Source organism: Trichechus manatus, unplaced genomic scaffold, assembly GCF_000243295.1.
Source record: "Trichechus manatus latirostris isolate Lorelei unplaced genomic scaffold, TriManLat1.0 scaffold00030, whole genome shotgun sequence".
NCBI classification, from domain to species: domain Eukaryota; kingdom Metazoa; phylum Chordata; class Mammalia; order Sirenia; family Trichechidae; genus Trichechus; species Trichechus manatus.
In genome coordinates this window covers 1,247,435-1,261,482 of record NW_004443966.1, presented here as the reverse complement: position 1 = coordinate 1,261,482, position 14,048 = coordinate 1,247,435, and the positions used below count along the sequence as shown (strand labels likewise).

At 44.0% G+C, this 14,048-nt stretch overlaps 1 protein-coding gene across 5 annotated transcripts in view; it reads left to right on the top strand.

Annotated features, from left to right (window-relative positions):
* RAB27A (RAB27A, member RAS oncogene family) overlaps positions 1 to 12,097 on the top strand; it is a 92,922-nt gene extending 80,825 nt beyond the window's left edge. For all 5 annotated transcript variants that reach the window (XM_023729641.1, XM_023729643.1, XM_023729642.1 and 2 more), the window contains 2 exons: positions 1,369 to 1,492; positions 9,779 to 12,097. In XM_023729641.1, the coding sequence (XP_023585409.1) occupies positions 1,369 to 1,492; positions 9,779 to 9,977 (323 nt within the window). In that variant the 3' untranslated portion in view covers positions 9,978 to 12,097. The remainder of the gene's footprint in view (positions 1 to 1,368; positions 1,493 to 9,778) is intronic.
* Positions 12,098 to 14,048: the final 1,951 nt, after the last annotated feature.

Sequence of the window (14,048 nt, the reverse complement as noted above, 5' to 3'; positions counted from 1 at the left end):
GAAGGAGGGGGTAGATTGTGATGTGTGGAGCTAAGATGGGTATGGGAAAGACGAGAGAGAGGAGAGAGGAACAGGATCCAAAGACATACACACAAACAAAAAAGACTGCTAGGGGAGCTTGCTTTTGGAGTGGAGAGATGAGAGACCGAGAAATGGGGAAAAACAAAAATGAAAAAAAAGAAGAAAAAAGGTAAAAGAAAAAAATGAATAAATTGAGAAACTGGAAATGAAGAAAGAAAAGGAATAAGAGAGAGAAGAAAACTAAACAAAGAAATGAAAAAAAAAAAAAAAAACAAGAAAAAAGAAATGCCCCCAGGGATGTCCCTGTGCAGAGTAAGGGAGTAGCTTCCAAGCCGCACAGTACTGCCTGGCCGCAGAGGGCCCCCAAGCTGAGAAAAGAAAAAGAAAGCAAATAAATCAAAACAGAACAAATCAGAGCAAACAAACAAACAAACAAAAAAGCCCCGGGGGTCCCAGCAGCACGGCGGCACGGGCCTGGAAGCAGTTTCACAGTTGAGCGGTGTTTCACAGCCTTTCAGGAAGAAGCAAAGATGGTGCATGGACTTAGGTGTTTGATAGAAAGGAGGGGGAGGTGGTGAGAGGTAAGGAAGAAATCTAAAGAAGCGGAAAAAAGCAACACCAGCAGCCAACACAAGGCACTCAGGGAGCCGGCCAGGGCGGGCGGGTGGAATCCAAGCGACAATGGGGTGAAACTGGTGCTTCCCGGCCAAGAGACTGTGGCTGCGGGAAACAGAGGAGGCTAAGTGGAGGTGAAGAAGGGTCGGGGTGGGAAAGCCTATATCGCTGGTTACCGGTTGTTCTGTCTCCTGCTGGAAGCTCCATGAAGCTGCTTTCTCATACCCCCTGTTTGCTGATTTTCGATAGGAGTCCAGGATGGTGGATCTGTGCTGCGGTAGCTGATAGGGGACCTCTGCATGTATCTCTCCTTGCTCTCTGTTCTCGGTCAGTTTCTTATTCCATTTGGTGCTTGGCTGAGTTCTTTATCTTTTCATTTGATGCTTAGGGTTTCAGGACTGACATATGACTCTGACTTACTTTTTCGAGTCTTGGCTGTGGAGGGATGGCGTGGTGCTTCTGACGATAGCGCCATCGTGTGTGCACTTTTGGAGGGTGCACTGTGAATATATGAACATACTCTATGATAGAAATAAGGTGCAATATGTGTTTGAGGACAGCATCTCTCCCATCCATTCAGTTTTACAGATGAGGATATTGATGCTTTGAAAGTTATATCAGTTCCTTGTATCTGTATATTCATTTACAGTGGAAAGCACTTTGGCATAAATTGTCCATTGATGTTGACAAACATTATTATTTACCTATAACAATTTTTTATCTTCTTAATAGGCCAGCTACAAATGCACTCATATTGTGAAAACCCAGACATAGTGTTGTGTGGAAATAAGAGTGATCTGGAAGATCAGAGGGTAGTAAAAGAAGAGGAAGCCAAAGAACTTGCCGAGAAATATGGGTGAGTATTTTTGTGGAGAAAATATTCTGAATATCAACATTTCCACCTGAAGGGCAAGTACAAATGTAAAAAATTAAAACAACAAATTCAGACATAGTTCTTGGTAATATTACATGCCTACTTTGCATAATATTATATGATAATATTTGTGTGATATATGGTAGTGAGAGCCATAGAAAGGGCATGGGGTGAGGACCTTCACGCAGTGTTTCAACCCCATTTTCTCAGTCTCTTAGAACTTGTGGAAAGATAGCTTCAAGGGTGAATGCTGAAGGCCTTTTTCCTGAGATGCAAACAGGAGACTCCTGGAATGAAGAAATCTTCTATGTTCAGCAAGGAAATTTGAAGGCCAGTTTGCGGGCCGTTGTTGAGAGCTCCAGTATACAAGAAGTCCTGTTGGCTGTCTCAGGGGCTGGCTTTCAAACTTCTGTGCTGGGAGAGGGGTGTGAGGATCCCTTTTGGTTCAGGCTGTGTTCTTGTGGTCGAGGGTCGGCAAAATGATCTCAGGGAACAGGATCACAGTGGCAGCAGCATGAACTGGGAATGAAAGGAAGGGTCAGCTGCCTCTGTGAAAGTATCAGCGGCAACGCTATTGAGGAAGACTTTCTACCTCTAACACAAGAAGAATCCAAATGTGTATGTATTAATCACCCTTAATATAGATGGGAGCAGCACAATGGTTGGGAAGGGAGATGACTAGAGGGAGATGGAACGGTGTGGTTTGTGGAGGCTGTTACTCAGGGAGGTGAGGAAGGAGAGATGGAGCAGTGTGGTTTGTGGGGCTGTTACTCAGGGAGGTGAGGAAGGAGAGGTGGAGCGGTGTGGTTTGTGGGGCTGTTACTCAGGGAGGTGAGGAAGGAGAGATGGAGCAGTGTGGTTTGTGGGGCTGTTACTCAGGGAGGTGAGGAAGGAGAGGTGGAGCGGTGTGGTTTGTGGGGCTGTTACTCAGGGAGGTGAGGAAGGAGAGATGGAGCAGTGTGGTTTGTGGGGCTGTTACTCAGGGAGGTGAGGAAGGAGAGGTGGAGCGGTGTGGTTTGTGGGGCTGTTACTCAGGGAGGTGAGGAAGGAGAGATGGAGGGGTGTGGTTTGTGGGGCTGTTACTCAGGGAGATGAGGAGAGAGAGATGGAGTGGTGTGGTTTGTGGGTGCTGTTACTCAGGGAGATGAGAGAGAGATGGAGGGGTGTGGTTTGTGGGTGCTGTTACTCAGGGAGGTGAGGAGAGAGAGATGGAGCGGTGTGGTTTGTGGAGGCTGTTACTCAGGGAGGTGAGGAAGGAGAGATGGAGCGGTGTGGTTTGTGGGGCTGTTACTCAGGGAGGTGAGGAGGGAGAGATGGAGCGGTGTGGTTTGTGGGGGCTGTTACTGAGGGAGATGAGGAGAGAGAGATGGAGGGGTGTGGTTTGTGGGGCTGTTACTCAGGGAGATGAGGAAGGAGAGATGGAGCGGTGTGGTACCTGTTACTCAGTGAGTGGCCTTGGTTTGAGGAGGAGGCCAGGGCAGGCCGTCTCCCTTCTCATTGTGTAAACACTGCTTTGTTCTTCCTTTCCATCTGATGGAGATTCAGAAAGTACTCAGGATAAGGGTTCATATTGGGAAGGAAGTGAGGGGATAGGCTGGCCAGGGTGGGGAGAAGCCTGACTCTGGAGGCCTTGTAATGCTAAGAAAGGAGATTAGCCTTGATCCCCAGGGGGCAGTGAGTTTCTGAAAGTCTTTGAACGTGGAGGGGTGTTATGAGTACATTTCCAGATCAGCCTGGGCTGTGGGTGGGGTGGGTTGGAGGGAGGAAAGACCAGAGACAGGGAGATTGCAGTGGTGTCTGAGCTGAGTAGGGTGCTAGATTCGTGAAAGAGGAAAAGGAGGAGTAAATCAGAGAAAATACACAGAAGAGCTAGGATGGGGCAGAAGAGGATTTAAATCTGCCTCAGTTCTAGCTCCGGGAGATTCCTATCAGTTATACTGGCTTACTCTGGCAAGGAGTAGCAACTGGATGTGGAGGTTTTCATCCTGGAGTTGGTGGTTTTTAACCCTGGTTGCACGGTAGAAACACTTGGGAGCCTTTAAAAAATACTCATTTCTACCTCTGTGCTTCTGACGTAGTTGGTCTGGGGTATTGTAGCATCAGGGGTCAATCGGAAGAGCACACCTGTATAGAAAGGGGTTTGTTAGGCGGGGATTTGACCTCAGGCAGTTGTGGGAGCTGGTTAAGCAATCTCTGTGAGGGGCTGTCTTTGTGTCTGATGCTGGAGCTGGAAGTTCACGGGCCAGGTAGTCAGGAAGGGAAGATGGATATAAAGCGTGGAGAGCCAGAAAACAAGCTGGGACCCACAGGAGGGAGTGGAGCCCCAGGCCGTTCTTGTTGTCTCTGACCTTGGTAGTACGGGTGTCCTGCAGAAGCCAGGGCCCTGCATCACAGAGCTCAACACACACTCCTGGCCCAGGAGTGGAGAAACTGCAGGCGGATCCAGGGGAAGGTGGAGCTGGCCAACAAGATGAGTCAGCGGATAAGCAGCAAATGTAAGAGCCACAAAAGGCTGCTGCCTCACTTCCCCCCACTATCTCCCCGGAATTTCTTGTGGCCTCTGCCCTAACTGGAAAGAGAGTTCTGGGAAATGTTCAACGGAGCCCAGCTGACACATTACAAAGCCATCACAAGTCGGGGGCCTGGGCCCTTGTAGTCTTTAAAAGCTCTCCACGTGATTTTGACGGGCAGTGGTGGAGAACACAGACTAAGGTGATTCTGATGTGGAGGTTGACAAACCCCACAGGTAATTCTAATGTGCTCCCCTGCCTCCCTTGAGAAGTATTGTAGTGGGAGGGAAAGAGAGAGGGATCAAATACCACAGAGAATACTGCAATGTTGAAGCTGGGAGCTGGGTTGCAAGGGGGTAAGGAGGAAATGAGTGATGAAGCAATGGAAACCAGGGACAAGACCATGCTTTTGAGAAGTGTGTTGGTAAAGGCAAAAAATCGGGCGGCTGGGGAGTTAGCTAGATCAAACAAGTGTGTTCTCAGGCACTGCAGGAGAGGCAGGGTTGACCTCCTCCCCCTCTGGGCTTCTTCAGCCCCTTGTTTGCCTCTTCCGGTCCTGTTCTCAGGACTCCACAGCCTACCTGGTCTCAAAGAGCCCTACATTGTCTTCCGTCATATTGGGAACCCCAGGAATGCAGGCACTGGCCCTCATCTGTGCACAGCGTACAGCGTTTGCAGAGGGTTTCATACAGGGAGTTAGTCTGAGGTTTTTTACTTGTGTTAAAGTGAGGGGAGAAGGGATTAGCGGGTAAGACTAGTCAAAACAATTGGAGAATTTCCTTAGAATTTGGGAAGCGTAAAGTGAAGCTCTCTAGGCTGTGTGGCAGCTCTGGAGGAAAAAGGATCAAGTCATTTGATACACGGGCATTTCACAAATCCAAAATATCAGTGGAATTATTTTTTCACAGACATCTGGTTTCATCCTCGTAATCGTAACTTTCTCATTGGTTGTATACGCACTGTCAGGACTGTTAGCTCATCTGTGTGCTAACAGTCAGAAAATGGTGTACAGTTCTTCCCTCCTCTTCATACCATTTGCATGTTCTCTGCTAAATTTTCACTTTTTTTGGTTACTATTGTACTGCCTTCTGTCCTCAATTCATAAAAATTAATCACTGGTTCAAAAGTGGTTTATTGAAATGTACAGAGATGAAAATGGTAACATGAAAGACCTTGACTCAGAAAAACTTTACAAAGCTGAAAAAAGAACAGGCTACCGTGCAAATATGGGACATAAATCTGTGTGCTGGGGATGGAAGCAGCCAAAATTGAGTAAATTGGAGGCAAGATGATGAATATCTGGAAACTTATATTTAGTAGACTAAAAATCCACTAGTTCCTACTTCCTCATGCTTTTTTTCTTTTTTCTATGAGACTTGGTTAAACACGAAGCTCTTAGGTCACTTCCTAACAAAACACAGTAACCTGTCTGGTAAACCCTTTGAGTTTTCCCAGAACAAGTGCAGAATAATGCTTTCCAGTATGCTGTGTTGGATAATGTGACCAATGAAGTCAGAAGAGACCAACACAGAGGCTTATTCAAATTTGTACTCCTCACAACACAAACTGCTACAATTCACACTGTTGCTGAGACACTTTTGAAAATAGCAACAAAGTCACTGACAAATACATTAGAAGAGAAAGTAGAAGGCCACACTGGGAACACATCTCTTTTAGATGACATTGTTAAAGCTCAGAATCACCTGATGTCTGGCTCCCTACACTGAGCTTCTGATTCAGTAGGTCCGGGGTGAAGCCCACCTATTTACAATTCTGCTGGTTCAGGACAGCACTTTGAGAACCCCTCGTGTAGGTGCTACATTACCATCAGGGTGCATGCTCGTAGATACTTTTCTTGACTGTATATTTGGATAGAATTATTATGCACAGAGTGTGAACCAGTTGTCTACATGTGCCATGCATGTGTGAAGGAAAGGTGCTCAGTGACTTCTCACTGGGAAAACCCATGTCAGAGAGAGGAGGAGTTGTCGGGCACAGTTAATTGTATCAGCTGTGATGTCGGTGGGGCTGAGCTCTGGGATTGGTACTGAGGGTGCATGAGCAGGAGGGAGCGGCAAGGACTTTACTCTGTGAGTAAAAGCTGTTCATCTAAGTGCCCGCCCACACTCTGCTTTGTTCACAGAGGATAGTTGGTGGTCATAATAAGTCTTTTGTTCTTGATTCAGAGTTGAGAGAACTAGAGAAGACTGAGAATAATCAAAGCATGGCAACTGAATGTAGGTATTTCGTGTCCTGTGTCAAGAAATGGGCAGCAAGTATAAAACTACTTTTTCCCACCAGAGGCTGCCGGCCATTGATGAAGAAGGCATTCACGGGTCTCTGGAATGAAGGATGAGTTAGAAACATGTATTTACAACATTTATAATATCAGTAAAGATCATTTTGGGAGATTTCAAGTGGCTTAGTTTAGTGGGACGTTCAGTATCTTATCTAGTTTGACAAAATCGTTTATGCACAAAGCACGAGCAGATGTGCTGTGCAGGGGTGAGGGGAATGTGCCAGTGGTTTACCACAGGGAAATCCATGCTAAAGAGAGACCACGGACAATGTGGTATCCATAGCTGGATCTCTAATTGCTTGATTCTTGGCAAACTTATGACATCCTTCCCTTATTCTAGAAATAAGTTAATAATAAATCAGGTAATCATTTATACCTCAGTATTAGTCAGAAAGGAGCCCTGAGGTGCAATGGTTAAATATACTGCCACCAGACATACAACACTGATTTCCAGAACCCAGTGCAACCTAACAGGTGAGCTAGATTTCATTAGCCACAATCTCAGAGGTTGAAACAGTCAGCATTCCAGCCCTTTCCTGACAATACTTATTCATGTAGAATCCAACAGACTATGAAAAGTAGTCTGTAGTGAGAAGTTTCTCCACAACTTCTGGATCCACATGTAAGCCCAATATCCAGAACCATCTGACAGACCATCAGACACACACTTGTGGTTATTCCTGGCAACTTCTAACTGGGTGTTAGCATCTTCTAAATTTGTGAGATAAATAATAAGGAAGTAGCCAGCTGAGTGTGGAACCTGACCTAGAGCGTGAACTGGGGAAGATATCTTGGTGAAAAACTACAAATTCTAATGCCCTCTCATTGATTTGAAGCTGTTTATCATTTTGTTCATTTAACTTTTTTTAAAATTTGCGATTAATCTGTTTTGTAAGAGCATACCAAAATTGGTGGTCTACACATGCTCCAAATGCCCATTAAACGGTCATTTATAGACTGAGAAGACAATTAATTAGCTGCATAGAAAGTTCTGTTTGGCAATATGGCTCCCTGGCCATGCCACATTAGCACCCCCATGTGGACAGAGGGTACAATACCATTCTTTCTATAGTTAAAAGAGGGCAGTTGATGATCCTCTTGAGTTCTAAGCTGAGATTACTACATTATTGCCTACTAAATTTTAGGAAAAACAGAATATTTTTTAGAGAAGAAAAAAAAATCCATTAGACAAAAGTTTACTGAGTAGTTGTTGGGTGCTAGGCTTGTGCTAAGTACTTCACATGTATGATCTCATTTCTCCCTTGCCACGACTCCGTGAGTCCGTTACTCCTCTTTACAGACTGGAGGGGGAGGTCCCAGAGCTGGGAGTCAGGAGATGGGTAGTTTGGCTCTACAGCCCAGAATCTTAATGACTACACATTATTCCCTCATTTATCCTTACGTCTGTCTCCAGCCCCAAATGGTGAGATATTTTTATATTGTTTTAAAAAGATGTATAACATGTTTAATAAAAGTGTTCAGATATACTAGCAGCAAATTCCTTCTAGAACAAACATCAGGAACGTAGGCACATAGAAGCGTTTTTAGTACTATTCACTGGACTTCCTATGCCCTGGGGGCAGGCAGAGCAGTCCACATTGCAAACACAAGCGCCAGGCACATTTTTGTCTCTGGGGCATCACATCTTTAAAGAAGGAAAGTGTTAATTCAGGGTCTTCTCTCTGTGCGGATTTCATCTCGTTCACTTTCCTGTGGCGTCTCAAAGAGCTGGGAGTGGAGTGAACCTACCACGTTGTTGCTGTGTGCCGTCGAGTCAATTCCGACTCACAGCGACCCTATGGGCAGAGCAGAACTGCCCCATGGGGTTTCCAAGGAGCGGCTGGTGGATTCAAGCTGCTGACCTTTTGGTTAGCAGCCTGAGCCCTTCACCACTTGGCCACCAGCGCTCCTGGAATGCTACCACAGCACTCATTTATTCCTGTAGGAACAAAAACCGTATTGCCTCGATTGCTCAGAGGACTCTGAATGAATAGCTAAAGATTTGAAGGTTGTTAACCTGACTCCAGGTCATGTGACTTAGAGATTCACATATAACAGGAAAATACACTTTTAATTGAAAGATAGAAGTTTGTTACCTGAATTTGGAGTTATAAATCTCAATTATATTTTGTTAATAGTGTACATCTTTTAATCTAATTGACTTAGAAGTTTATAACTTAACTCCTAGACCCTGAAATTCTGCCAATTAAGTATTTACCTTAATAAACACTGGACAGCAGCTCATAGCTCTGCTAGAGGCCTCAGTCATTTATACCTTGGCATTAATCTGGAAGGAGCCCTGGTGGCACAGTGGTTAAATGCTCAGCTGCTAACTGAAGGTTGATGGTTCAAACCCACCCAGCAGCTCTGAGGGAGAAAAGACCTGGCGATCTCCTTCTGTAAAGATTTCAGCCTTGGAAACCCTATGGGACATTTCTACTCTGTCCTATAGGGTCACTATGAGTCGGAGTCGACTCGAAGGCATACAACAACAACGACAGTAAAGTAAGATCCTTTTTCTCCCAGCAGTTAGTGAAGATCCTTGGGGAATGAGGAGTTTGATGAGCAGTAAAGCAGGCAAATGCTTTGGGGTGTGAAGCACTTTGGCTAGGACAGGCCTGAGTGAGCCGTCTCTGCTGTAGGGAAGCATGGTCCCAGATACCAGAATTTAGGGCAGTACTATGGATTTTACAGACCACCTACAGCATGGATGAAATAGACTTTCGTAGGCTAGTCTGGGAGCTTAAGGTTTAAAAGTGAAGTAAGGAGCCCTGGTGGCTCAACAGTTAAGCTCTTACCTGCTAACAGAAAGGTTGGCTGTTCGAACCCACCCAGCCACTCTGTGGGAGAAAGACCTGGTGATCTGCTCCCATAAAGATTACAGCCGAGGAAACCCTATGGGGCAGCTCTACTGGATGGCACCTAACAAAACAGTGTTGCTAAGGTCTTTTGGATCCATGACTTTAAATGATCCAGTGACATTTTTCTATGGGATGATATATTCTGAGTGTTAAACAACAAAATTACAAACAAAATTTTGTAACCTAACCCATTTCCGTGGAAATAAGGAACATTCATCAAGCATTTACTGTGTGTCAGGTTCTGCTCTAGGTGCTTTAGACATTAACTCACTTCATCCTGACTGCAAAATACTGAGAGCCAGATTCACAGAGGCACGGAGTTACACAGTTGGTCAGAAGTAGAAGAAAAAGAGAATGGGTCTTTTGCAAAGCCTAAAATTTATAAAATTTCTAGAAGTTTTCCATTTCTGTTAAGAATGCGATGTGAATTACCTTATTTTATTGTCTCACTTTTTAATGTACCCTGGTGTGGTAAAAATTTTTTTTTTTAATCATCTAATATGTTTGTACTCTCCTTACTTCCTAAGTGAATAATCAAGGGCAAAGGTCTCTGTCCTCTCCCTCCACATTGGTCACCTGGGTGGTCTCTGTCTTCCAGAATCCCCTACTTTGAAACTAGTGCCTCCAATGGTGCAAACATAAGCCAGGCGATCGAGACGCTCCTGGACCTGATAATGAAGCGAATGGAACGGTGTGTGGACAAGTCCTGGATCCCTGAAGGAGTGGTGCGTTCCAATGGCCACACCTCCACACATCAGTTAAGTGAAGAAAAGGAGAAGGGGACATGTGGCTGTTGAAAAGTCAAGCCAGCCGCACAGTCATTCAAGCGGCCTGTGTCTGTGGTCTCCTCTGTGGTTGATCCATAGCACAGCGAGAGATCCACGAGCATTGGGCAAGAACTGCTTCTCACTATCCTACTTAGACCTATCAAGCAAGCATCCAGTTCTAAAACTAATTTCCTGGAGCTTTGTAAATATTTCTTTAAGTTTCAGCCTGAGAGTTAGGAGGAAGATTTCACAGAGCCAAGAGTGCCTTAATAAAACCTTAGCCCACGGCAGTTGATGGTTCAGGGATTTTGCAGCCACAGAAGAGTGCATTTATTACGTCGAGTGGCTGAGGATAACTGTCACCTGCCTCAAGGGCTACGGTCTCACATTCAAGATCTTAGATGCAATTTTAAAGCTATCAGTCTTGAATCCAAATTTAAAAAACCCTCCGTGTACCATAGGCGAACTTCTAAAATGCTGTGGAATCCACTTGAGCGTTAGACAAGAATACACACACATCAGTTCAGTGCCGTTGGGCAGTGTTAATTTTACGTAAGCTTTCCCTTTCACACGAACACGGGACGAGTTATGGCTGAATCGACAGACCCTGGCTGAACTGAATTGACCAACGGTGCACTCATTGTGACTCTTCTATTTTGTGGGAGAGGGCTTGCGGAGCCAGGGGCAGGGGTGGTTTCATGTAGTGTGAGCAATGAAGTGGGGTCTCTGGTTCCCTACCATACTCCCATTGCTCTGAAGGGTTGAATGAGAGGTCAGGGAACCAGATTTTACGGCTTCAGTTCACTGTGATCTGTGCATTTACCGTCGGCCTATGTGCTGGCCACACATGAGTACAGCTGATGCTTGTGTTGCAGTGATTTGTGATAAGCAAATGTTTAGCTTCTTTTTTTTTTCTATTTATAACGTGGGTCTGGCGTCCTCAGACTGCAGTTTCAATTAGCTTGTAAACTACCAGTCCTCTGTCTTCACCACCAGGTTCTGTATGGCTATTTGCCATTTGTTTTATTTTTACATTGATGGCATTGAAGGAATTACTTTTGGATTACATTAAATGTCTGCTGTTTGGTGGAAGATGGATGTTTGTATTTCAGCAGTCACATTTGTACTCTGGTTCAGTGTAATAACAATGAAGTGTTTATAGGCGGTATTTTCCATCAACATCACAGGCATTGACTGTACGTGCTGAGTCTTGCCAAAGTCATTACTTCTGCTGCATTGCCAAAGTGCCTTCTTGCCAAATGGAAGGTGATTTTAAAACATGCTTTATGGCATTTGTTTATAAAGTTCAAAGATATTTCATTTAGGGGAAAATTCTTATTTATTACAGTGGTTTAAATAAAGTAGATTAATATTTCCAGAGAGCTTAATGGCTATTTTGGAAGAAACACCACTACTTATAATTTAAATAGAGAATAAAAATAAATGTATTTTGTGGCAGTAAATGTTTGGTAGAACTGTAATTAGAAAATTACAAGTATGATAGAAAATAATTACTTTTATACAATAATTTTGAAATGGGTTTTTATTGAGCACCTATCTTGCTTTTTGCCACTACCCCTCCCACCACCCCCATAACAGACTTAACTGTGGTCATAAGATTTTTCCCATTTCTGTCTTTGAAATGGCAGCTTATTTTATATACTAAAGAACTCACTGTGCCCTATGCATCTGAATTGTGTATTCTAATGATTAAAGGATTCAGATTCAAGATCAGGGTCATAACCACACAGCAGTGCCTTCTCAGACTGCCATAAGACTTCAGAGGAATGGATCACAATTTTACAGCTATATATCAGGGCATCTTTTATATGGTAGTTAAAAATAAGAGAGTAGTTGCGTGTTTTCGTTTTTAAGAACCAAATGAGTAATGAGCTACAGATCCCATTGGCCTTAAACATATCCAGTTAAATGTGTACATGATACACTGCACACACAAGAACCACCTTTAATTATTGAAATAAAAAACCTGTACTCTCTTTGGAAATCATCTACTTAAATTTGATATTGAAGTACAATATATTTTGTGTATCAATGTATTTTTTTCTGTTCACAAGCCTGTGTAGAAAGTGAAGTGTATCTTCAGTGGACCTTGTGCCAATTAAGCTTATAATAAAAAGCTGTCTAGTCAAGTTTGTGTGGACTGTAACTTTGTTTCCCATCACAGTAAAGTTTGAAACAAGTGGTCATAACGGTCCTCGGGAAAGAAAGTTTTAATTCTACTGAAGGAAACCAAATTCAGGGGTACAAATTCCATTAAGTGTTAACTGAATGGCCAGCCAAAACAACGTATTCTGGAGAAAGTAATTCAAATATGTTATCAAACATTTATTGAGCACCTACAGTGTGGGAAATGTTGTACCAGGCAATCTCAGATGAATAAAACAAGGATGGTAAGGGATTGAACTAAAGCGGGGCTGGGCCTTGAAGGTATGGATGCAAGAGACATTGGGAAGAGTGTAGTCACTGATTGGATGAGGAGGGAGAGGGTGGGGAGAGGGCCTTTCTGATCTTATATCCACCTCGCTCACTCCTCCAGAGGCACACTGGCATCCTCGGGAAGGTCAAGTGTGTTCTTTCCTCAGGGCTTCTGCATTTGCTGTTCCCTCTGTCTAGAATGCTATTCTTCCATGTATCTGTATGACCCCACCTCCTTTTTCTTCAAGACTGTTCAAATGTCACATCCCAAAGGACTTGACTGACTACTCTGTATAAATGGAGTCCCTGGGTGGTGAAAATGGTTAACACACTTAGCAGCTAGGGAAAAGGTTGGAGGTTCCAGTCCACCCAGAGGCAGCTCAGAAAAAGGCCTGGTGATCTGCTTCTGAAAAATCAGCCACTGAGAGCCCCGTGGAGCACAGTTCCACTCTGACACAGCTGGAGTCCACTCCACGGCAGCCTTTAGGCTTGAACTGCCAACCTGTAGGTTAGTGGTTGAGCAGAAACTATTTGCTCCACCCAAGACATTGCAGGGTTACTAGCGATCCCTGAATCTCGTCAACCCTGTATTCCATTATAACAACTGAAAAATTTAAAAAGTTCTACAGGCTGGTTATGCGCCCGTACAGCCCAAAGTGAAGCACTGAGTATGGTCATAGGTGGAAGGGAACAAAGTTTCAGATGAAGACTTAGGGTGTGGGATTAACACACACAGGGCAATGCAGCCTCTGACATTGGAGGTGAGAGGATACAGCGGGATGGGAAGGGTAGGAAATTTCTTGGTGAAGTAGCAAGATAAAAGCGAGTTGGGAGGAGGGGGGAATGTGCAAAGGGCTTGGGAAGATCGGTGAGTACTGCCAATAATCGTTGAAGGGGATAAAAAAAAAAAAATACCCAAACCCGTTGCCGTCCAGTCGATTCTGACTCACAGCGACCCTATACGACAGAGTAGAACTGCCCCATAGAGGTTCCAAGGAGCCCCGTTGAAGGGGATAGGAGAGGGAAAAGATTAAGAAGGATAAAATAATTTTCAGTCTCTTGGTTGACAATGATGTGTTGGGCAGACATTATTCAAATTTCTGGCATGTGCCTCTGCTATTTAACATTGCTCTGAAATGACTAGTCAAGTGATTAGACAAGAAAAATGAAGTATCCAAAATATGGAACAAAAAGTATTTCCAAAGTGAAAAAAAGCCAGAGAAACCCTGAATAAAAAGAGCAATGAAGACAGAGGGAGGAGCACTAGGGATAAACCTAGTTATTTAAAAATTACATAATTTAAACATCCGGGAACTGGCGCATACATAGATAAATCAGCGGAACAAAGAGTCCAGAGGCAAACCCACAGAGAAGTGGCATTTTGAACTAGTGAGGGAAAAGGATGCCTTACTAACAAAGTATTTCTGCATGGAAAAAAACCGTAAGAAAGTTTAAAATATTGATAAATTGGGGAATAGCTTGTAAATATACGCCAGAAAAGGGTGAACTTGCTCAATACGTGAAACGCTGTTAAAAATCTACACCATAGCAAACTGTGTAGAGGACATACACAGGCAACTTAGAAAAAACAGATTTCAAACATTTGTAAATATTCTTCACTCACAACTAAAATCTAAGTTAAAATAATAGTGAAAAACCTTTTCC